The sequence below is a fragment of the Thamnophis sirtalis genome, unplaced genomic scaffold, assembly GCF_051295495.1.
Source record: "Thamnophis sirtalis isolate CommonGarterSnake01/CBP01778 unplaced genomic scaffold, rThaSir2_p1.2 scaffold_1, whole genome shotgun sequence".
Lineage (NCBI taxonomy): Eukaryota > Metazoa > Chordata > Lepidosauria > Squamata > Natricidae > Thamnophis > Thamnophis sirtalis.
Window position 1 is genome coordinate 165006336 of NW_028261381.1, and position 24630 is coordinate 165030965.

The 24630-nt window shown below is 44.2% G+C and overlaps 1 protein-coding gene across 1 annotated transcript; it reads left to right on the top strand.

Annotated features, from left to right (window-relative positions):
- Positions 1 to 1238: 1238 nt before the first annotated feature.
- On the top strand, positions 1239 to 24520 carry KLF16 (KLF transcription factor 16). Its single transcript, XM_014058217.2, has 2 exons — positions 1239 to 1834; positions 19782 to 24520. Exons 1-2 carry the CDS (start codon positions 1453 to 1455, stop codon positions 20078 to 20080), a joined length of 681 nt encoding a protein of 226 aa, XP_013913692.2. The 5' UTR covers positions 1239 to 1452; the 3' UTR covers positions 20081 to 24520.
- Positions 24521 to 24630: the final 110 nt, after the last annotated feature.

The following is a 24630-nucleotide window of genomic DNA, read 5'->3' on the forward strand; positions in this document are numbered from 1 at the left end:
TTTTGCAGTATCCTTCCCCTGGAGTGGGGAGGGAATAGGGATTTTGCAGTATCCTTCCCCTGGAGTGGGGAGGGAATGGAGATTTTGCAGTATCCTTCCCCTGGAGTGGGGAGGGAATGGGGATTTTGCAGTATCCTTCCCCTGGAGTCGGGAGGGAATGGGGATTTTGCAGTATCCTTCCCCTGGAGTGGGGAGGGAATGGAGATTTTGCAGTATCCTTTACCTGGAGTGGGGAGGGAATGGGAATTTTGCAGTATCCTTTCCCTGGAGTGGGGAGGGAATGGAGATTTTGCAGTATCCTTTCCCTGGAATGTGGAGGGAATGTGGGTTTTGCAGTACCCTTCCCCTGGAGTGGGGAGGGAATGGGGTTTTTGCAGTATCCTTCCCCTGGAGTGGGGAGGGAATGGAGATTTTGCATTATCCTTCCCCTGGTGTGGGGAGGGAATGGGGTTTTTGCAGTATCCTTCCCCTGGAGTGGGGAGGGAATGGGGATTTTGCAGTATCCTTCCCCTGGAGTGGGGAGGGAGTGGGGATTTTGCAGTATCCTTTCCCTGGAGTGGGGAGGGAGTGGGGATTTTGCAGTATCCTTTCCCTGGAGTGGGGAGGGAATGGGGATTTTGCAGTATGCTTCCCCTGGAGTGGGGAGGGAATGGGAATTTTGCAGTATCCTTTCCCTGGAGTGGGGAGGGAATGGAGATTTTGCAGTATCCTTCCCCTGGAGTGGGGAGGGAATGGGAATTTTGCAGTATCCTTTCCCTGGAGTGGGGAGGGAATGGGGATTTTTCAGTATCCTTCCCCTCCCAAGCCACGCTCACAGAACCGGTAGTAAAAAATTCAATTTCCCCACTGCTCCAAGGTCCCTTCTGGGCGGCTCTGCAGTATTCTATTCTAATCTCAGGCTGGCTGGAGCCCTTAATATGTTTCGTAACGCCGCCACCAGTCGCATTTTGAAAACCACCTGCAGCTTTAAAGAGGAATTATTTTAGCTAATTGGTTAAATAGAACAGCCTTGACTCCGATGGGGGACTTTCGCATCCGCCAAGCAACCCGGGCGCATCCCCAGCACCGCCCTCCTGCGCTCGTCCGGATTTATTTTTTTTGCAGTTCAAGCTGGGCAGCTCTAAACCGGCGTTCTCCTCCCCCGAAGCCACCCGCCCTGCTCTTTCCCCCCCGCCTGGGAAGGTGGAGACTGGGCGGGGAGGAGGGTCACAGCCTCGGCTGCCCTCCAACCTGACGCTCCCTGGCTGGGCGGAGACCAGGCAGGCGTCTCTTCCCCCCACCCTTCCTTCCGTCTCCACGTTGCGCCAGGGCGAGGCAGTCGCGTCCGTGTAGCCAGCCGCGGTATCGGGAGGCCGGGCGTCCGATCTTGGCTTAGGGAAGCCGGGCGAGCCGTTTTTGCCAAGCAGGCGCCTCCGACAGACGACGGCTCCCGGCTCTCTGGAGAGAGGCGTCATGTCAGGCTTGGATTATCTGGCCGCCGAGTGCCTGATGTCCATCTCCAGCGGGGCCTTGATCCACCCGGCCTCCAGCCTCATCAGCGCCAAAGAGGACCGAGGCGGGCGTCCCCCTTCCCTCCCCGGCGCCCGGCGCCCCGGCTCTACCCTTTCGGACTGCAGCGGGAGCTGCTCCTCTTCGCCCGGTGGAGAGAGCGAGCTGAGAAGCAGCGTCCCGGTCCTGCCGCAGGCGGGGGAGCTGCCCCGAAGAGCCGGCGCTGACAGCCCCGCCAGCCTCTCCGCCATCTCCCCGGCCAAAAGGCATCCGTGCCCTTTCCAAGGCTGCGTTAAGGTCTACGGCAAATCCTCGCATCTGAAGGCGCATCTCAGGACGCACACCGGTAAGAGCCCCTGGCCAAGCCAAAGCCCGCGACCCTCCCCTGTTGCTCCCGGCTGAGACCCCCAACAAGGGTGCCCTGAAGCCCTGCGGGACCTACTCCACCCCCCTCCCTCCGCATCCTTCGGCCCCCGCTTCCTCCCCCACTTCGGTCTCCACCCACGTGGAGACCGCGCCTCTCTCTCCGCTTTGGCGCACGGATTTCCTCTCGGTCAGGGAGGGAGGCGTTTCGGAGGGCTGGTCTCTTTCCTACCCACCCTTGTTTCTCAGGCTCGGGAGGGTGTGTGTGTGTGTGTCTGTGTGTTTCAGGGGGGGGGGACGACCTGAAAGGCTTAATCTCCTCCCACCCTCTCTTGATCCCCTCCACCCCCATCCCTAAGGAAAGAAAGATGCCTCTCCCCGCCCCATGGGATCCTCCTGGCCCCACGTGCTTGGCCGGGCAGCTCGAAAGCGAAAGTGGATTGGAGGAGGGAGGCGCGGGGGGGGGGGAGAGGGAAGACTTTGGCGATCCCTCCTAATCGGTGCGGGTCTTTAGCCTTTAGGGTGGTACTCGCAAATGAGACGGCTCTGCCCATGGCGCAGGAGAGCCTCTGCTTTCCAAAAGCAGGCTACCGTAGAAGGAACTTACAGGCGAGCCAGGGGGGTGTGCGTGTGCGTGTGTGTTGCCGCTCAATAGAGCGCTTCCAATTGCAGACTCTGCCTTTCTGGCGCGCGGGGTCTCGTCCCCCTCCCCATAAGAAAAAAAGGGGGGGAGGTCTTTCTGCCTCGCTTAGAGGCCCCCCCCGCCCCTTCCGAAAGGTTCCCTTGGAGATGGCTGCGCGTTTCAAATCTCGCCCACTCTTGTTGGCAGAGCCTGGTCTCTGCTGCCTACGCCGGACGGTCGGGGAGAGAGGTGTGGCCATCCGGGGTGGCCTGATGGGATGTGGGGGCCTCCCCGTTGGAACTTAATCCCAGGGCGGGGAGGGAGAGATCTAGCCCTGGATTGTTCCCCATGGATCCAGAGCCTCTTCTCCGTGCACGGCTCCCCCCCCCACCTCCCAATTTAAGCCGGGGGACAGGACGGGACACAAAGGGTGGCACAATTAAAAAAAAAAAACAATAAAAAAGAGGGGCGTGCATAAGTGCACCAGCGTGCCTAATGTCCCCATTTATTTGTGCCCATTTCCTGTGTACTTATTCATGTTTTATTCTTATTCCTGTTATTTCATCCATGAGTGGCACCCTAAAATAAATAAATAAATAAAACAATTGTCGCTGCACCCTGTGGGTGTGTGGGTGTGTGGGTGCGTGGGTGGAGCAAGGCATGGGCACAGAAGCCGCGTGGGTGTGTCTGCAAAAGGATCCCCCTCTCCCCCTTGCCAACAGGGACGCAAAGCAGATAGCAGATTTTTAAAAAAGCACACGCAAAAAAAGAGCTGAATTGTACCAAGAAGAGCCAGGGGTCTAATCAGCTAGATTATTACATGGAGCCGCCTCTTCTTGGCAACTCCACTCCCAAGAAAAATATTCATCTGGGCTAGCCCCGGCCTTGAATAAGATTCCTTGGAAAAAAAGGACCATTTCTAATCTGAAGTGTGGATTTGGGACTGGGAAGAGGAAGAAGTGGGTTCAAATTACCCCTCAAGGTGGAAATCCACCGATGACCTTCAGAAGTCCTTGCTCAAAGTTGCCTTACTTTTGCAGGGGGGGGGAGCAGTGGGAGGGCCAGCCAATGAATGATTGCCATCTTGTGGAGGATGCTAACTCGGTGGGGATGGCTTCTCGGGGACCACACCTTCCAAAACTGGGTACTGAGTCAGTGCAGAAGCGTTAAAGGTAGTGTGGCTTGGGTGAGTTCATGAGAGGCTATTTACTTGCTGCTTTGTTTTTCTCCACACCCACACTCCTGGGTTTGGCATAGGTCTACAAACTTGGCAACTTTAAGACTTGTGGACTTTAACTCCCAGAATTCTCCAGCCAGCTTTAAGACTTATGGACTTCAACTCCCAGAATTCTCCAGCCAGCTTTAAGACTTATGGACTTCAACTCTCAGAATACTCCAGAATTCTGGGAGTTGAAGTCCATAAGTCTTAAAGCTGGCTGAAGAATTCTGGGAGTTGAAGTCCATAAGTCTTAAAGCTGACTGAAGAATTCTGGGAGTTGAAGTCCATAGGTCTTAAAGCTGGCTGGAGAATTCTGGGAGTTGAAGTCCATAAGTCTTAAAGCTGACTGAAGAATTCTGGGAGTTGAAGTCCATAGGTCTTAAAGCTGGCTGGAGAATTCTGGGAGTTGAAGTCCATAAGTCTTAAAGCTGGCTGAAGAATTCTGGGAGTTGAAGTCCATAAGTCTTAAAGCTGACTGAAGAATTCTGGGAGTTGAAGTCCATAAGTCTTAAAGCTGACTGAAGAATTCTGGGAGTTGAAGTCCATAGGTCTTAAAGCTGGCTGGAGAATTCTGGGAGTTGAAGTCCACAAGTCTTAAAGTTGCCAAGTTTGGAGACCCCTGCTCTAGGGCAATTCTTCCCAACCTGGCCTTGTTTGCCACCCTGCAACTACAACTCCCAAGATGCCTCACTGCGATCTTCCTCTATTTCTAATGCGGGCAGTGTTTATCCATCCATCTGTGTATGTAAAAGGAGATTGGGCTGGGGTGGGGGAGAGGATGAATTTTGATAGCAGGGATCCTTTGCGTGTGCCAGGGAGAAATCTACGCTGCTTGTTTTGTGTCAGCTATGTTTGGTGCCCTTAATCCTCTGGTGGGCGGATAGCTGGGTTAAGCAGCTGGCAGGTTTGTGTAGGCATAAAAGCTTGATTTAAAAAAAAAAAACCCCAGTGTGGGAGAGGCTTTCTTTGCCCAGATGCTATCGTGTTTTTAAAAGTTGGTGGTTTCTCTGAACTTGCTGAAGCTGGCACATGAATGCATTTACAAGCTGTTAAGCCCATAGGGTCTTGCAGGAGCCTGCCACTTGTGCAAACCTGTTTCGCATACAAAGATTTGGACACGAATTTTTCCCCCCTAGCTTTTAGAAGAAAGCCAAAGGACAATATTGCAGGGACATGAAGACCCTGGGCAGTGGGATACTGGATATATTATAAATGATAAGTGGGCAAAGTCAAATGCTCTGAGGATTGCAGTGGGCAGTAAATCCAGAAAAAAAATGTATTATTCCAGTTATTTCAAGGTTGCAGGCATGCAGTAGAACCATACTGTGTGCACATATATATCTCTATCTATCTATCTATCTATCTATCTATCTATCTATCTATCTATCTATCTATCTATCTATCTATCATCTATCTATCATCTATATCTATCTATCTATCTATCTATCTATCTATCTATCTATCTCTATCTATCATCTATCTATCATCTATCTATATCTATCTATCATCTATCTATCTATCTATCTATCTATCTATCTATCTATCTATCTATCTATCTATCTATCTATCTATCTATCTATCTCCATCCATCCATCCATCCATCCATCCATCCATCCATCAGTGCACCTGTCACGCCTACATTAATTTGATTATTATCCCGCCTTTATTACCTCAGAAGTAACTCAAGGCAGCAAACATACCTAATACTCCTTCCTCTTCTTATTTTCCCTTCAACAAGCCTGTGAAATGGATTGAACTGAGAGAGATTGTCTGACCCAAAGTACCCATCCAGATGTCCATGCCTAAGGCAGGACTAGAACTCACAGACTCCTGGGTGATTGTTCCAAAGTCACCCAGCCAGCTTTTGTGGGCTAAGGTGAGCCTAGAACTAGAGAGCCAATTTGGGGGGACATGATAGCAGTTTTCCGGTATTTGAGGGGCTGCCATGAAGAAGAGGGGGGCAACTTATTCCCCAAAGCACCTGAAGGCAAAACAAGAAACAACAGATGGAAACTAATCAAGGAGAGAAACAACCTGAAATGAAGGAGAAACATCCTAACAGTGATGACCATTTACCAGTGGAACAGCTTGCCACCAGAAGTTGTGGGTGCCTCATCACTGCAGATTTTCAAGAAGAAAATGAAAAGCTATGTCTGAAATAGTATAGGTTTTCCTGCTTGAGCAGGGGGCTGGACTAGAAGACCTCCAAGGTCCCTTCCAGCTCTATTCTGATTGATCGATTGATTGGTATAATGGTTAAGGCACCATGCTAGAAAGTGAGACACTGAGAGTCATCTTAGGCATAAAAGCCAGCTGCGTGACTTTCGGCCTGTCATTCTCTCTCACAGGGTTGTCATTGTGGGAAAAATAGGAGGAGGAAGATGTGTGGGACATGCTTGCTGCCTTCAGTTGCTTGTAAAAAAATAATAAAGGTAGGATACAAATAAAAAATAATCAAATCAAATCACAGCCTACTGGGCCTAAAGTCACCCAGCCGTCTGTCTTTCATGGCTAAAACAGGACTAGAACTCTCAATCCTTACATCCAGCTGGTTTCTCATGTGACATAATTGAAGGCTGTGAAGTCATTCGGTGCTTTGGTCTTTGTAACTATATCCTGTTCTTCACATTTAAAACTGATCTTGTCCCCTAGTGAAATTGTCCTCAGTTGGAGATCGAAACGAGGTTCTTTGCAGATGTAATTTGGGCAGAAGGCAAAGGAGCAGGAACAAAATGTACTCCCTGTGATTTAATAACAGCAATCAGGAACAGGCAAAGAACTTTCTTATGTTAAAACTGATGAGTTGCAGAAAGTTTGGTGGGAAAGTGGATTCGTGTGCATAAGAAATGGAAGTTTAGTTCCAGGACTGAAAGAATGCCAGTTTCGTCTAGTGATTAAGGAACCAGTCTGGAAAACAGGAGACTCTGAGTTCAAGTCCTGCCTTAGCCATTAAAGCTGGCTGGGTGACTTTGAGCCAGTCACTGTCACACTCTCTCTCTTTCAGCCCAACCCACCTCATAGGGATTGTTGTTGTGGGGAAAATAGCATGAGGAAGATGTGTTAGATATGTTCAGGGCTTTGAGTTGTTTGTACAAAACAATAAGGGTGGGATAGAAACAAACAAACAATAATAAAAAAACTATTGGGGCCAAATGTGGGCTTCCTCCTTCATCCTCTGCTACTGATTTCCACAGCGTTTGTTTGCATCTGTAAAGTTAAAAAGCAGAATTTTCATGCTCTACCCGCCAAAATCCTCTTCTCCTTCAAAAGAAAACTTCAAAAAGCAATTTTCTTTCGGTGGGTTGTACAATAAATGAAGGTTAACTTTTCTTCATGGTGCTGGCCTTTTTCTTAATCGTCCTAAAAACGACTTGCAATCCTACTTCTCAACTTTTTCCACGTTGTGTTACGTTATGAAACATGTTTTTGTTTTCCCAACTTACTTCCTTGTGCCAGGAAATTTCTATCTGATTGATGATAATCTGGGAGGTCCCCTCATTTTTTAAATTCATTATTTTCATTATACACCAGAATAACAAAGTTTCATTAAACAATTCTTTACAAATAAAAAAACCAGAAAAAGAAAAGGGAGAGAGAAAGAAACAAAAAAGGTATGTCTTATATATTAAGCTTACAGTTACTGGTTTACTAAAGTACCACAAAATATTATAGTACTCAGATACAAAATATTACTTTAAAATCATCCCAAAATCTGTACCACAGAATAATTTGCTTAACCTTTTGATTAGTGGCAAATGCTGCCTTCTCCAGAATGGATAAATTACGTATTTCCAAAAGCCAGTCTTTTAACATCTGGAATAATATTGGAATTTTCCCAACTTCTTAATATTATTATTTTAGCCTCCATGCTGTGTGGTAAACCTTGATTTCTCACAGTTGAACTCCAGAGTTTTGTTATACCCTTCAACATCATTCTAACATCTTTAATCTTTAAAGATTTCTTCATAAATCTAGTTAGAGATGGATACTCCTTAACTTATGACCACAATTGGGACCAGAACTTCTATTGCTAAGCAAGGTGGTTGTTAAGTGAGTAACACCTATTTTATGATCTTATTTGCCACAGTTGTTAAGTGAATCACTTCAATTGTTAAGTGAATCATGTAATTGTTAAGCAAATCCAGTTTCAGCCATTGAATTTGTCTGAAGCCGGCTGGGGATGGTTGCAAATAATGATAACTTGACACTGGGAATCTGCAACCATTGTGAATATGTGCTGGTTACCAAGCACCTGAATTTTGATCAAATGATCATGGGGATGCTGCAAAGGTTATAAATGTGAGGACAAATCACTTTTTTCAATGCCGTTGTGCAGTGCCATAGTCCATTGTGGAGAGTGCAGAGAAGAGCAACAAAGATGATTAGGAGACTGGAGACTAAAACATATGAAGAACAGTTGCAGGAACTGGGTATGTCTAATTTAATGAAAAGAAGGACCAGGGGAGACATGATAGCAGTCTTCCAATATCTCAGGGGTTGCCACAAAGAAGAGGGAGTCAAACTATTCTCCAAGGCACCTGAGGGTAGAACAAGAAGCAATGGGTGGAAACTAATCAAGGAGAGAAGCAAGTTAGAACTGAGGAGAAATTTCCTGACAGTTAGAACAATTAATCAGTGGAACAACTTGGCTCCAGAAGTTGTGACTGCTCCAGCACTGGAAGTCTTGAAGAAGAGATTGGATAACCATTTGTCTGAAGGGGTGTAGGGTTTCCTGCCTAGGCAGGGGGTTGGACTAGAAGACCTCCAAGGTCCCTTCTGTTATTCTGTTATATTGTAATTTCAAATGGTTGTAAATTGAGGGATTACCTGCTATGCCTAAAAAGTGTCAGGTGTTTACTGGACGGGTCAATAAACCCTCTCTATATCTGAGAGCTTGTAATTTTATGTAGTGCATGCTTTCTCCAATTGCCACTTATTAATATCTAGGCAAGGCAAACTGGTTGACTAGATTAATGGTGCCAACTGATGTTGAATATCTATACCCTTTGGCAAGTCAAACTCAACTAGAATTGTATTGTAGGCAACTTCTGGTGTTGCAGCAACGTTCAGAAGGTATGATAAGCCAGGAGAAACCATTGGTATAAAGCCAGTTTGGTGTAATGGCTAAGGCACCAAGATGGAAACCAAAAGATAGCAATTCCAAAGGTGCTTTTTCCAGGAGGCAACTGGACATTCTTGTTTTTTTTCTTTTGAAGACTTTTCACTTCTCATCCAAGAAGCTTCTTCAGTTCTTGGATGAGAAGTGAAACGTCTTCAAAAGAAAAAAAAAATAAGAAAATCCAGTTGCGGCCTGAAAAAAGCACCTTTGGGACAACCATGATCTGGATGACTGAAAATCTCTACAGACAGAAGATAGCAAGTTTTAGTTTCTTAGACATAAAAGCCAGTTGGGTGACTTTGGACCAAACACCAGGAGACTGTGAGTTCTAGTCCTGCCTTAGGCATGAAAGCCAGCTGGTGACTTTAGGACAATCATTTTCTTGGCCCATATCGCCTCAACAGAACTGTTATGAAGAAAATAGGACAAGGAAGGAGTGTTATGTCTGCTGCCGAGGTATTTATAAAAATAATACAGGCTGTATAAAAAAAAATCTAAAATAGATAAATGATAGGCCAAAGAACTTCCACTTTCTTTCCATTTTTTTTCCTTGAAGCACAAGGACCATCGAACACGAACAACTATTAAATTGTTAAAAGTTTGAGGGGAAAAAACCCCAAAGCTAGGAAGAGTCATTTTGATGGATGGGTGGCATATACATTTAATAAATAAATAAAAATAAACAAATATGGAAATGGAAGCCAGGAACTGCTTTTTGAAAATGAAACTAAGGCATGTAATCAAAGGAATTCTAATCCCTAGTGCAGGTCTCCTGCGTGAGCAGGGGGCAGGACTAGATGACCTCCAAGGCCCCTTCGAACCCTGTTACTGTTACTACGGTGGAATCTCCTTGTTTAAGAACCCTTTTTTTCCCTGTGAAAATTTTACTTAACATTGCAGTTCTACATTAGCAGACTTCGTTTTAAGCGCACGGTTCTTTTTCCTCTTATCCTGGTCCTCCTCCTCCCTCTGTTATTCTTTTTCTTTTTTGATGCTCAGATTAAAAAAAAAAAAGTCCTGTCTAGTCACATAAGATCCACCATCTGCTGCCTGAGGCCAGCCTTCTCCCATAGGGACCCCCTGCAAAAACTCCCACAAGCATAATTAAAGGGAACTGTGTCTCTTTATGTTCTCTTTATGTCCCTGCTTTTGGTGCCCATCAAATCTTTCATTAAAAGCTAGCATTAAGCCTTTAACAAGCACAGTGTTTCAAGCTACCCCCTATTTTTCTTAGGTTTGACTATTGACTACCACTACTTAACAAATCTAAAAGGAATAATAACCAGTTACTCAATCCGCTAAATCTTCTAGGGAGGGCTCCCTGGCTTCTCCTTGGATATCTTGAAGTCAGGAGTCTCCATTTTTCAGTGGTTTACAGCAGTGGTGAGATTCAATTTTTTTTTACTACCGGTTTGGTGGGCGTGGTTTGGTGGGCGTGGCTTGGTGGGTGTGGCAGGAGAAGGTTACTGCAAAATCCCCATCCCCCCCCCACTCCAGGGAAAGGTTACTGCAAAATCCCCATTTCCCTCTCGATCATCTGGGACTCGGGAGGCAGAGAATAGATGGGGGCAGGGCCAGCCAAAGGTGATATTTACTAGTTCTTCGAACTACTCAAAATTTCCCCCACCAGTTCTCCAGAACTGGTCAGAACCTGCTGAATACCACCTCTGGTTTACAGAGTCTTTCTCAACCTTGGTAACTTTAAGAGATAGTCGTTGTGGCCCAGCAGGAGCTGTTGGAACTGCCACCAGACTCCGACAGCGAGGGGCCCTATGAGTCAGCTCTGGAGGATGTGGAAGACCCTGGACAGGATTCCGACTCCGAGCAGGGCGCAGAGAGGCTGGTTGGCCACCAGAAGGCCCCTGAGCCTTGGACCAGTGGGGAGGAGACAAGGGAGAGTGAGCCGGACGCCAGCAGTGAGTTGTTCCTGGATGCCCGGCACCAAAGAGCTAATAGGCGTAAGGAACAGTTGCGCAGTTATAGGAGGTAATTGCACTCAACTGGTGGTCATTAGGCTCCTCTCCAGACTATAAAAAGACTGCTTGTGCACACGTCCCTCTTGCAGAAGTCAACACAGGAATGAATGTTGGAGAACATTTTTGTGAGCTTGGCAGGCTGGATTGCTGCCAAGCCTTATCTGTGCTGGATTGTTGCCCAAGCTTGTCTGTGCTGGTTTGCTGTCAAGGACCTGTCTGTCCGTTAATTAAATGCCGTAACTTATCTTTGGCTCGGAGTGTGTGTTGGTGTGGGACGAGGGGGGTCAGAACAGGTATGGACTTCAACTCAGGGGTGGGTTGCTACCCCTGAGTTACTGCCGGTTTGGCACGCAAAAAAAAATTGTGTGCATGCGCACAACGATAGACAAAGCAAAACACTTTTTTTGTGCATGCGCAGAACTGAAAGTGAAGATGGCACCGCGCCGATAGAAATGGCTTGAGGGCGTGGCAGGCTGAGTTATTACCTATTCGTCTGAACCGGTAGGAATCCACCTCTGCTTCAACTCCCCAAATCTCCAAGTATTACCATCAGGGGTCCCCAATCCCCGGTCTGTGGACTATCACCAGTTCCCAGCATGCCAGCAACCGGCCCACAGAAACAAGCGAAGCCCCATCAGCAGGATGCAGGCAGCACTCGAAACCATGCCCCCTCCAGTCCATGGAAAAACCTTTCCTTGGTGCCCAAAAGGTTGGGGGGCCACTGTATTACATAGCATTGGTACATCATTTCATAAAAGTTTTCTTTTAAATTGTAGCGCAACATAAATTTAATCCCAGTTCCCCACATTTTTTTTTTGCCACAGATCCATATTTATATTGAACCAAAATTTGCAGCCCATTTCATCATACAGCATTTCATATGTTCATCTGTTGTTGACAGTTTGTACACTGGCCATTATATAATCATCGTTCGTACATAAGCTCTATTTCAGATACAGTTCTTCTCAAGTCTGATTTTTCCTTTATCCATAATATTCATTTTTTCAACAGTGGTGAATATCTGTTGCTCGGGTGTAGGATGAGGGCAAAGGTTTGTTCCCCGAGCTTGTGGGTTGGTTTCCGAATGTTTCATTACCAGGCAGGCTAACGTCTTCAGTTTAAGGGTTGTTTATATTTATTTATTTTATTAAACTTGTTTGCTGTCCATCCTACCATAAGATAGCTTCATTTGATGTCAGCTTTACCAGCTTGACTAGCAGAGGTGGTATTCAACAGGTTCTGACCAGTTCTGGAGAACCGGTAGCAGAAATTTTGAGTTGTTCAGAGAACCGGTAAATACCACCTCTGGCTGGCCTCGCCCCCATCTAGTCTCTGCCTCCCAAGTCCCAGCTGATTGGGAGGGAATGGAGATTTTGCAGTAACCTTCCCCTGCCACGCCCACCAAGCCACGCCCACAGAACTGGTAGTAATTTTTTTTGAATATCACCACTGATGACCATATAAGTTACCATGTTCCCCCGAAAATAAGACAGGGTCTTATTTTCTTTCGACCCCCGAAATAAGTGTTTGGCCTTATTTTCGGGGAGGTCTTATTATTTTTGAGGAGCAGGAGGAGGCGAGTGTGGTCAGCTCTTGGCTGCTGCTGTGTTGCAATATTTTCGGGGAGGGATTATTTTCAGGGGAGGGATTATTTTAGCGCATGCGTTCAAAAGCCCGATTGGGTTTATTATCCGGGGAGGGATTATTTTCGGGGAAACAGGGTAATTCTACTTTATTGTAAGGCTATATTAATGGAATCTTTTACATCTGAAGGTACATACCTTTCCCATCTTCTTTACAGCCTGAGAAACTAGGGCGGGATTCTTCTTAGTTCTTTTTCCACCCATGATGAGGCTGTGGGCTATTCCATCTCTTATCTCACTATTCTCTAAGCAGCTTCTGTTCCTGCCTCCCAGAATCTGCCACATACTATTACATCTGATTATAAGAAAACCATTGAAGAGTGTCCATCTGTTGCTAACAGTTCCCTTGTTTTTATCTTAATTTCTTCCTTATCTTGTATTAATAAATCCCCATATGTTAGCCATAGTTCTTCATCTGCTGTTTCTCTTCTGTGGAGAGCTTCTTGGATGTCAGCAATGATATCTCTGGACAAAGTCTAGCTTATACAGGTAGTCCTCGACTTACAGCAGTTCGTTTTAGTGACCGTTCAAAGTGACAATGAAAAAAGTGACTTATGACCATTTTTTTACACTTAAGGGCCGTTCCAGCATCCCCTTGGACACGTGATCAAAATTCAGATGCTTGGCTACTGACTCACATTTATGACGGTTGCAGTGTCCCTGGATCATGTGATCCTCTTTTTCCGACCTTCTGACAAGCAAATTCAATGGGGAAGCCAGATTCACTTTACAACTGTATTACTAATTTAATAACTGCAGTGATTCACTTAACAAATGTGTTAAAGTCCTAAAATGGGGCAAAACTTACTCAACCACTTTCTCGCATAACAACATACCATGTTTTTCGGAGTATAAGACGCACTTCCCCCACACCCCTAAACGAGGCTGAAAATTGGAGTGCGTCTTATACTCTGAATGTAGCTTTTTCGAAGCTTTTTTTCAGCCCTAATAAGGTGCTAATAATGAGTTAAGCTATTTGCTTTAGAAGCTGTTTTTTATCCCCAAGCAGGGAATAAAAAGCATGCACGCTTGTGCTCAAAACCAGCAAAATTATGTGCTGATGAAGTTGACCAGACTAAGGACGCTAGCAAGATGAGTACCTGGTAGGCAAAAAGTTTTTTTTTTCCTATTTTCCTCCCCCCAAAATAAGGTGCGTCTTACACTACAAAAAATAAGGTACATTTTGGCTCAATTGCAGTCATAATTTGAGGGGCCCCTGTACTTGCTCCATATTTTTAATAATAGATAATAATTATTCAAACCTACATTTACTTTTATTTTAGCAGTCCGTTTAAAAAAAACACCACTCAAAGCTGTTTTCTTCTTTCAAAGTTCAGATCTCTGCCATTATAATAGAAATCATTCTCATTTAGTTCAGCGCAGTTTCCAGTGATCCTGGCATTGTTAATTCATTGCATGCGTGATCTACATTCTTAACCATATTGTGATTGCTTTCTTGTCTTTGGTATGTGTAATAATACTGGGAATAATGATGTCTGTATGTATATGCTACTGAATTCTTATGATAATATATGAATAAGGGGGTCATTATCAGCCTGATGACATGGAAGAGCATCTTAATGGAAATTGTAGCTTGATTTGATGGATTTGGGAGCACTTTAGTTTCTTGGGCCTTTGATTATAAATAATCATTCTGAGTCTGTTGATTAGCATCAGAAATTATTTTCCTCTTTGGTCCCTCTCCCTTGCATCCAATGGCAACAAAAAGAAATATTTATCTCAGGAAGGAAACTCCCTATAAGTATGCATCTTGTGTCTCATCCATGGAGCCTAAAATTGATTTAGAGCAGGAGTGGAGAACTATGGCCCCCTTATGACCTGTGGACTTCAACTCCCAGAATTCCTGAACCAGGTCATAAAGGGGCCATAGAGTCCCACCCCTGGTTTAGAGGAAGAAGAAAATTTAGCATCGCTACCATCAAAATCATATCCAGTATTCCAGGTATCTGTTTGCCTTTGGGGCTGTGGCCCATGAATTTTTGTGCAAACTTCTCTCTACCAGTATGGATCCTTATAAATAGAGATTTCAAATCCATTGAAAATCCATGGTGAATTTCACTCTATGAACATTGAACGTAGAATATCAGAGTTGGAAGGGATGTTGGAGGTCATCTGGTCCAGCCTATATCTCTGATGGCAAACCTGTGGCATGCGTGCCACAGGTGGCACGTGGAGCCATTTATCAGAGCATGCAAGGTGTTGCCCTATTAGCTGGCCAGCGCACATGTGCATGCTGGCCAGCTGACTTCAGCCTTCTTTTGAGGCTGTTTTTCACCCTCCGGAGGCTTCCCTGAAGCCTCTGGAGCGTGAAAAACCAGCCCTACTGGCAAACCAGAAGTTCAGGAATGGACTTCTGGTTTGCTCATAGGACCGTTTTTTGCCCTCCGGAGCATTCAGGGAAGCCTCCTGAAGGCTCCAGAGGTCAAAAATTGGCCCTATGGACAAACCAGAAGTCACCATTCCTGAACTTCCGGGTTCTCCGTAGGTCCGTTTTTTGCCCTCTGGATGCTTCAGGGAAGGCTCCTAAGGCCTCCAGAGGGCACCCTGTTTTCACCCTCCTCAGGCTCCCAGAAAGCCTCTGGAGCCTGGGAAAGGCGAAAAACTGTGGCAAAAGCAGGGTATGTGTGTGTCGCACACATAGCATGGGTGTGGCACACTGGCGCACGATCCCCCCCTGTGCTCCCCCCGTTTTTGACACGGGAGCCAAAAAAGGTTCGCCATCACTGCCCTATATCATTTCAAACAGGTGGCTGCCAAAGGCTGTGGATCTAGCAAAGCTGCAATCAATGTCTTCCAAACTGAACCAACCATATACGGTAGAAGGAAACCTGTAGAAATATTTTGGGTATCTCATTAAAGATCGGAACCAGAAGTGGAAGACTAGATGGCCTCAAGCAAGACACTGTTGTGGACATTCTGAAAGAACATTTCACTAGACAAGCCAGATGCAATCAGATTCCATTTATCTATAAAGTTCAACCCCCCAGTCCCCCCTGGAGATTTTATTAAATGCCTAAAATGACAAAATTATGTATATATGAAGTTAAGGAATCCATGGCTCTGTGTCAAGTTTTGCTTACAGCTTTAAAAATATTTATTGTGGCTCGTCGCCCAGCTAACCAGATGTTCAAACTGGATTTGGCATTTTTGTCCACCTAACAAGGCCTTTCCCAAGGACGTGGGATAGGCACAGAGATGGGTTCCTATCGGTTTGGACCGGTTCGGCCAAATAGGTAGTAACTTGGCAGCCTGGGTCACTGGAACCGGTAGTGACCCAGGCCTGCTAGGCCACCCAAATTTTTGCCAAAATTCATTTGCTCCAGTTGCAAAAACATAAATTGCCAATTCACATTGTCAAAGGCTTTCTGCGCATCGAGGAACATCAGTGCCATTTGCTTTTCAGGATGGGCCTCAAAGTATTCAAAATCATTCTCATATTGTCTTTAATTTGTCTTTTAGGTAAGAAGCCATTTTGATCTGAGTGGATGAAGCCATTTAAATATTTTTTAAGTCTCTCAGCTAGTATAGATGCAAATAGCTTGTAGTCTGAATTTAATAAGGAGATTGGTCTATAATTCTTGATTTGTGTTAGATCGGTCCCTTCCTTGGGTACCCAAATTTTTACGTGCACCGAACCAGCAGTCATGCCGGCAGCAACCCATCCATAGATAGGCAGGTGTGGATGTGAAAGTTGAAAGATATTGTGGCAGAATGCGAGCCTATTCGAGTAAAGCTGCCAATTGCAATTGATGGCAATTTTGTCAATACCGATGGTCTTCAAGTAGTGCTCCAGTTGTTTTGGGATTGCACCCAAGGCCCCTGTGACTGTTGGTACCACCTTTGCTTTCTTTTGCCACTGTCTTTCTACTTCTATTTGCAGATCCTTGTATTTTATTATCTTCTCCAGGTCTTTCTTACTATTATCAATTATTATTATCAAGTTGAGAGTGGTAGGCAGGCCCATGCAAGTTCATGCAGCTCCATTTGTGTGAGGGAAGCACAAAATGGCAGCTGCTCGCACGAGGGGAGTTTCACGCATGAGTGCAAGCAGCTGCCACTCGCACGAGGGGAGCTTCGCACGCAAACGCTCACCTGCCGCCTGCGCGGCCTACTTCCAAACAGGCCATGGCCTGGCAGTGGGCCGCAGCTCAGGGATTAGGGACCCATCCTGTACATTTCTCCTTCTTGTGAGAGCAGCACTAGGCTCTCAATTTTTGATACCACTTTTTAGCAATTTTCTTCTAAGCATCTCAAGTTCCTTTTGCAATTCATCCATTGTATCCTGGTTGTGAGCACTTATAAAGAAATCCAGCAATCTCTTTCCTTAAGAGCCAGATTTTGGGGATTGAGAAATGAAATAATTCCCACATGTAGCCTTTGCTTCAGTGCTGTTTAATGTTTAGTGCTCAAAAAATGGTCCTGATATTAATCATCAATAATTAACTAGCTTTTTTTTTCATCAACTAGCATTATTAACCAGTGCCTTTCCAGTAACAAAATGGTAGAGATTTTAGTACTTTATAGACTGTTCTAGACTACCATTGAATGTTTATTTGTTAACATATAATTTACTATGACACCAATAGTGAAATGATAACCTTAGTTAGGATAAATAACCGGGCCATAGAAAGGCTAATGTATACTTTTGGTGATTGTTAAGTAAAAATGTTAACATCTCTTAGATTGTCTTAGATGTTTAATGTTTATTTTCTTATCACGGAATTAATTAATTTGGGATCGAGGGAAAAGACCTATAAATCTTATTAATAAATCATTCCTTAAAGATGGCTATAAAGGTATAATATTGTGTGGGCCTGTGGAGAGGAGAGGTGAAATAAACAGAAAATAATTATTAGTCAACTACAATTGTAACAAAAAATGTTAATGGATAATATTTAATGATACATACAGGTGTGTTATGGGGGGGGGGAATGCTTAGATATTTTACTTAACTGAATTTGTTTTAGAATATGTCATAAAGGTGTAATGTTATTGGAGATCTATTGAAACTGCAAATGAATGCCAGTAGGTGGTTGTGTCTTTAAATATAAATGATTCTAGATAAAAACATGTTCAAATAATGGTAATTAAATAAGAATTGTGGTACAGGGATAGTAAAATACATAATTTTTCTTTCTTTACTTAAAATGTACAACTCGATTTGAATGAAGTATAAGTAAGGATCATGGAAGAAACGCACGGAATATATTTGTAACCAATCAATTCGCTTTCTACAAGATGTAACAAAAGATGATTCTTTTTTTGTGTGTTTTTGTTTAATTAAAACAATTAAAAAATTCCTCAAAAAAAATGGTCCTGATAAAAGATCCACCAGGTCTTTCTGGGGACCTTTCTGCAAAACCAAACATAACTAAAGGGATAACGCTTGTATTTGCTTGTTTGTTTACTAGATTTTTATCCCATATTTATTACTTTTTAAGTAACTCGAGGCGGCGAACTTACTTAATATTCCTTATTCAGCCTATTTTCTGTACAACAACCTTGTGAGGTTGGTTGGGCTGAGAGAGAATGGCTGCCAAACGTCACCCAGCTGGCTTTCATGCCTAACATGGAACTAGAATTCAGTCTCCCAGTAATTGGCCCAAAGTCATTCAGCTGGCTTTCATACCTATAGTGGGACTAGAACTCACCATCACCTGGTGATTTGCCAAAAATCACCCAGCTGGCTTTCAAGCAGGATTAGAACACACAGTCTCGTGTTCTAGGTCAGTGCCTTAATCAGTATATAAAAGTATCTTTTTCACACCTACACATACACAAACATATTTTTTTTAAAAAATATATTTTTATTGCTTTTTAATTCATAAGAAAGATTTTAAGGAGAAATGCAAACTTTTTAGCATTCATACTCGGCAGTACTTATCTGAAAAATACTTATTTAGATGTTGTTAGTACATTATTAAGACATGATAGTGTTGTAAAGCTAACACTGGGGGGCAGATTTGAAAGGATGATCTGTTCTCCATTTTTCAAAACACACACGGACCCTTTTAAGCTCATGGAATTTGCTTTATTTCCCCCCTGGAAACAGCTTGAGCCCGGTGGATGACTCATGATGGAACCACTTGGGATGAGATAAGCCCGTGTAAACCCCATTGTGGCCGTTGGGTGTACAACACAGGGCTGTGGAAGAATCGATTATCTACATCGGTGCAATCTACCACAACAGAAGCTGATGAAAATGTGGCAAAAAAAATGGAGAGAGGCTTGCAAAGAGCCGGTTTTTGATGTAGTAGCTAAACTCCTGGGGCTAGAAACCAGGCGACTGTGAACTCTAGTCCTGCCTTAGACAAGGAAACCAGCTGAATGCCTTTGGGTCGGTCCTTCTCTCTCTTGGCTCAGCCCAATTCATAGGGCTGTTGTTTTATAGAGCCGTATTTCTCAACTTCAGCAATCTTAAGACAACTGGGCTTCAACTCCCAGAATTTCCCTAGCCAGTTGGGGAATTCTGGGAATTGAAGTCCATACGTCTTAAATTGCCAAAATTGAAAAAGACTGTTTAGAGAAATGGAAGATGACACTATTTAGGTACAACACCTTGAATTGTACAAATAAAGGTGTGATACAAAGCTTATAATATATAGGAATAAGCTCCGCTGAAGTGCTCAAGGAACATCTTCTTTTAAAGGGCTAAGATTAGGGGGAGGCAATGGAAGGTTGTGCAGAATTACTGCCAGCATCTCTTTTAAGCATGTTAATGCCGTAACAGGAAGAGTAACAAAGCTGTTTGTGCCATGGATAATTGGACTCGTTTCTTTTTTATCCCGGATCCTCCAGAGATCTGAAGGAGGGCAAACAGAGACTTAGATAAGTTAATGCTGATTTGCAGGTTATTATTGGAACAGTGATGCGCCACTGATAGTAATGAAAGATCAGCGCACGGACGCTGGAAAGAGATCTATGCATTTAAATAAATCCGTGTCTCCCCATTACAACAAGTTCTCGAGTTACAACTGTTCATTTAGGGACCGTTCAAAGTTTTTACAACAGCACTGGAAGAAGTTACAGCTAATCCTCGTATTTATGACCATTGCAGCATCCTCATAGAACAGGATCAAAATTTGGGAAATTCGCTTTCGGCAATGCAAGCGGCAAAAAGGTTAGCCATCACTGCCTTAGGGGATTTCTTCTAGTGTCTTGTTTCCAGCTGCAGCTAGCCAGAGGCATCGGGGACTATTGCCTATTTATAATCTGATAGATTGCTTCTGCACATGGAGGCTCTATTAATACCTGCTCTTGAGAGTGACCAAAATAACCATCTCTCTCTCTCTCTCTCTACCTCCCTCCCTGCCTTCTTTTCTCCTTGCAGGCGAGCGTCCATTCCCGTGCAATTGGCCCGGCTGCCAGAAGAGGTTTGCACGCTCCGATGAGTTAGCCCGCCACTTCCGCACCCACACCGGCGAGAAGCGCTTTGCCTGCCCACTCTGCGAGAAGCGGTTCATGCGGAGCGACCACCTGACCAAGCATGCCCGCCGCCACCCAGCTTTCCAGCCTGGCATGGTCCGACGATCTGACTGCTACATAGCCTCCCCTACTGACTCAGCTGGCAGCAGCTTGGCTGGAAGCCCCTCCCCTGGCAGCCCTGCCTCTGATAGCCCCGCCCCTTAAAGTGGGCATGCCACCATGTTTTTTGCCCTTCCCAGACCTGGCCTCTAGGGTGAGGCCAGGTCCTATTTTAGAGGCATTTTTTTTTATTCAGAAACTTGGTTTCCCTGTCACTTCCGGTTATGATTTAATATGCCTTATTTCAGAAAAAAAAAAGCTTCTTCTTGTGCTTGGTGGGCATTTTGATTACTGTACCGATCCCTCTCCCTGCTTGCTTCCAAGCTGTAGCCTCTATGCACATTCCCATCCCACCCAGGCTGAGGGTGGCAGGATTTGTGGAAACCAATCCAGCAAACTTGATTACACTTTGTTGATGTTCCTTTGGAAAAAAGGCTCCCTTGTGGCCCCCAGTCACAAGGCAGTAAGAGATGATTTCCTAGCCCTTGGTCAAAGAGATAGTCCAACCATCATTTTGCCTCAGTTTCCCAGCTGCAAAGAGACTTTATTCCAGGGGTGTGCAAACTTTGGCAACTTTAAAAACCTGTGTGTCAGTTTCCCCAGCCTGGGGAAATCTGGGCGTTGAAGTCCGCAGGTCTTAAAATTGCCCTGATTGGACACCTCTGTTTTATTCCAAGGTCTGTGTTTGATATTGTTGGAAGTGTTCAGCCCAGCTCTTCCCTATCCTGGCTGATCTTCACCTTCATTGTAGCCCTCAGGAAAAGAAAGTACTTTGTTCAAGTTTCACTTAGCTTTAAGTCTCTCTTTCTGGCCAACCGATTGATAAAGGAGAACCTATCGACTCTTTGCATTTAGAAAGAGAGTAGATGGCGGAAACTGCTCTCTATGCGTTTGGCCTCCTTGCATTTGATAATCAGAATTAACGTGCCTCTGAATAAGGAGGACCCCTCTTTAGCTACCAAGGCTAACAACAAGACATACGAAATCATGGCTTTCCATCTTGCCTCCCCATCCTAAATTGATTGTTTGCAAACTATTTTTTGGGGAGGGGAAATGTTCAAGTTGGCATAGGCCCTTTGACACTAGAATCGCAGCAACAGTGGGAGATGGTTTTCCCTCCCCCCCACAGGGAAATTGGATGTTGGTAACTAACTTTTTGACCTGATACTGTATGTAAATATATATCCCTCTCCCCAGGTCAACTTTACTTAAGGTTAAAAAAAAAAAAAAAGACGAGGACCTGTTTCTACGGGTGTATCTGTTTCAGGGTGTGTGAGCGTGCGTGCGTGCGTGTTTATGGTTTTTTTTTTAAATAAAAATAAAAATATGTATTTATTCCTTTTAAGAATGTAGGAGACCAGTGGTAAAGTTTTATTGTCTGACTGGTTGGCACATGGATGAACTAAAGCTGAAAAAGGAATGGGATTTTTAGTACGACTCAGGACACCTAAAAGCACTTTTTCTCACTTTTATGGGGCTGTGGCGGCTGCTCTGCCCAGTTGCACACCAGGCAAGAGAGAGAGTGTGTGTGTGCGCGCGTGTTCCTTGTTTAAAAAATGGATGCTTTGATGCTTTTGGTGATGATGATGGTTCTTTCCAAGCTGTCAGGTGTCTCTCAGCAATGCTAGACAGGAAGCAGGCCCCAGCAGGCATTCGAGGACGCAAAGCTCCAGATTTATGGTGGGGGAAAAAGGAATGCAGCCATTATGAAAGAATTTCAGTGATTGCTCTGTATTCAATGCAAAGCACCTGTATTGTGAAATCAGGGTTTTATTTTCTGGTGGCTTCTGGTGCCCATAAGGCGTGGCTGGTGTGAAGCTGCTGTATCAGGCTGTTTGCTTTTGACTGGGTGAGAATTGGCTCTCATATACATTAAAAGCATCTTTGATTTCCTTCGGTGCTCTGCTTCTGAAAATGTAAATCCATTTATGTAGAAATGGCTGTCTTTACACTTGCATTTTGAGAACGAGCCATGCTGTCACCATTCTCTGCCTTGCAAATAAGGCGCAGTAGAATAATGAGATCTAGGGAGAGGTACCATTTAGATCGGGGGCGTCCAAGCTTGGGAACTTTTAAGACTTGTGGACTTCAACTCCCAGAATTCCCCAGCCAGCCATGCTTAGATGTTTCAAGGGATAGCGATAGAAGGAACTGGGAACACAAGATGTTGCTATATTAGTTCTCAACTTACAATAGTTCGTTTAGTGACTGTTCAAAGTTAAAACGGCCCTGAAAGAAGTGACTTATGACCGCTTTTCACACTTACAACTGTGGCAGCATCCCCATGGCTCCACGTGATCAAAATTCAGGCGCTTGGCAACTGGTTCATATATGTGATGGTTGCACAGTCCCAGGATCATGTGATCACCTTTGGCGAACCTATGATAAGTAAAATCAATGGGTTACCCAGATTCAATTACCAGTCGTGTGACTAACAACTGCAGTGATTCACTTAACAACTGCAAGAAGAAAGGTTGTAAAATGGACCAAAATTTGCTTAATAACCGTCTCATTTAGCAACATAAATTTTGGGCTGAATTGTCAAGGATTGTACTGTATAGGTAGGCCTCAACTTATAGCCACAATTGGAACTGGAAAATCCTTCGTTTACCAGTGTGGTCATTTTAAGTGAGGCATCCTTTAAATAGGCCATTTTTTTTACCACCCTTCTTGCCATGGTTATTAAGTGAATCATTGTGGCTGTTCAGCGAGACATCACATGACTGCTTGTAAACATGCCCACTGGCTTCGCCATTGACTTTGCTCATCAGAAGCCAGCTAGGAAGGTGACAAAGGCATGTGGCAATGCGCATAAATGCAAACCAGTTGCCAGGCACCCAGATTGCGATTATGTGACCGCCTGGAATGCGGCAGTGGCTGTAACTGTGAGGACCCATCATAAGCCATTTTTGTAAACTTAAAACAGTTGCCAGAGAAGTGGTTGTAAATTGAGGACTACTTGTAACTTAGGCCAGGGCTCTCCAACCTTGGCAACTTTAAGACTGGCGGACTTCAACACCCAGAATTCCTCAGTTGGCTGAGGAATTCTGGGAGTTGAAGTCCACAAGTCTTAAAACTTGCCAAGGTTGGAGAGCCCTGACTTAGGCTACTTGTGACAGCAATCTTTTACTTGGCTTGGACTCCAGCTTCTAAACTTCCCAGTCTAGGAGTGGAGGGAGTGGTTGAGAATTGTTGGATTGGGACCGATCCGGGTAACAAAGCAACTGAGTTAAGTGGAATGGTAACTGGGGAAGGAAGAATGTACACAAAGTAATCTAGGAAATAACATCCAACTGGTTTAACTTGTAATAGGAATCCACCTGGAGGAGCATTAAATCTTGTGTCTTCAAATGCAGCCGCGAGGACTGATTCCAGGATGCACTGCCCCCCGTCCTTATTTATTTGAACTCAGGACCCCACTGATCCTAGGCCTTATAGATTTCCAGTGGTCAAAAGCAATGGCAGAATTTATAGTATTGGAAAGAGGTAGCCAATGAGTTAATCCAACTGTCCATTGCAAGAAACCAAATGAAAGCAATCTGGATATCCAGTATAGAGTTCACCAATGTGTTTGATCATTGGCCCCAGATTGCTCTTGATATACAGAAGGCTTTCTTATTATTGAAGAAGTATATGCTTTTGCATAACAACACATTGTTTTGTGTCCTGGTACCGTAGGAAAATGGAAACGAGGTTAGATGTCTTCTTTTGCTTGAATAACTTCTTCTGTAGAAGTTTTGGGTGCCTATATAGATTTCTGATGTGCTCTAGGAGTGAAGTGGAGTAAATACCTTATCCCATACATGTCACTAGACAATTGATTTTTTTTTTTATAGATAGAGAAATGGATATATTTAAAAAGGATCCAACCTTCCTGTTTTACAATATATAATCAAACTGGTATTTTATTAAAGGAAAGTACAGTATATTTTCTTTCTTTTGAAATAATAATGAAAGCTTGCGCTTACTGCTGGAACATGGGTATTTTTGTAGGAAGAAATCAAGTCATGTTGCACTTCCAAAGTTTTCGAGGAGAATTCTGATTTTGGTGGAGATGCTACAGTATTTTTTTATTAGAACAAAAGACACCCCTCTTTATCCTTTCCCCAAGCATTTACAATTGATTAGACTCCTCTGCTGAGCTACTGGCTACAGGAAGAAGGAAAAATAATATATGCAGGAAATAAAATTCTTACCCAGGACCCCCACCTCTGCCAGAATGCCATGATTTTTAAAGGTTTATAATCCCAGAACCTCTTATGGCGATTGCTAATGGAAAAGTGATGAAAACGGTTTTTCAGATGCATTTATTTTACATGATTATGTACATATGTTTATGCTCTAGTGGCCCCTCTGCTTTAAAACCCATCTCTGTATTTTGATCAGTGTATCTGTTGCATGCTGTTGTGTGCTGTGTTTGAGTTGAGAAGGAGTTATTTTCATTTTCTCCAAATCTGTATTTTTAATAATATGCACTGAAATTTGGTGCACCAGTTTTGCGTGTATTTTCTCTGTTCTATTTTTAAATAAAACGAACAAAAACAGGCTCCACTCTTTAACCTGTGTGTGTGAAGAGATTTAACATGTTTGTGTGTTTGAAGAAATTTAATCTTTATAGAGGTGACTTATTTGCTGAGTGGCGTGGTGGCCTAATT

Coding starts and splice junctions, on each gene's coding strand:
- KLF16 (XM_014058217.2), top strand. CDS start 1,453: ATGTCAGGCTTGGATTATCTGGCCGCCGAGTGCCTGATGTCCATCTCC. Junction 1,835..19,781: donor GCATCTCAGGACGCACACCG/GTAAGAGCCCCT, acceptor TTCTCCTTGCAG/GCGAGCGTCCATTCCCGTGC.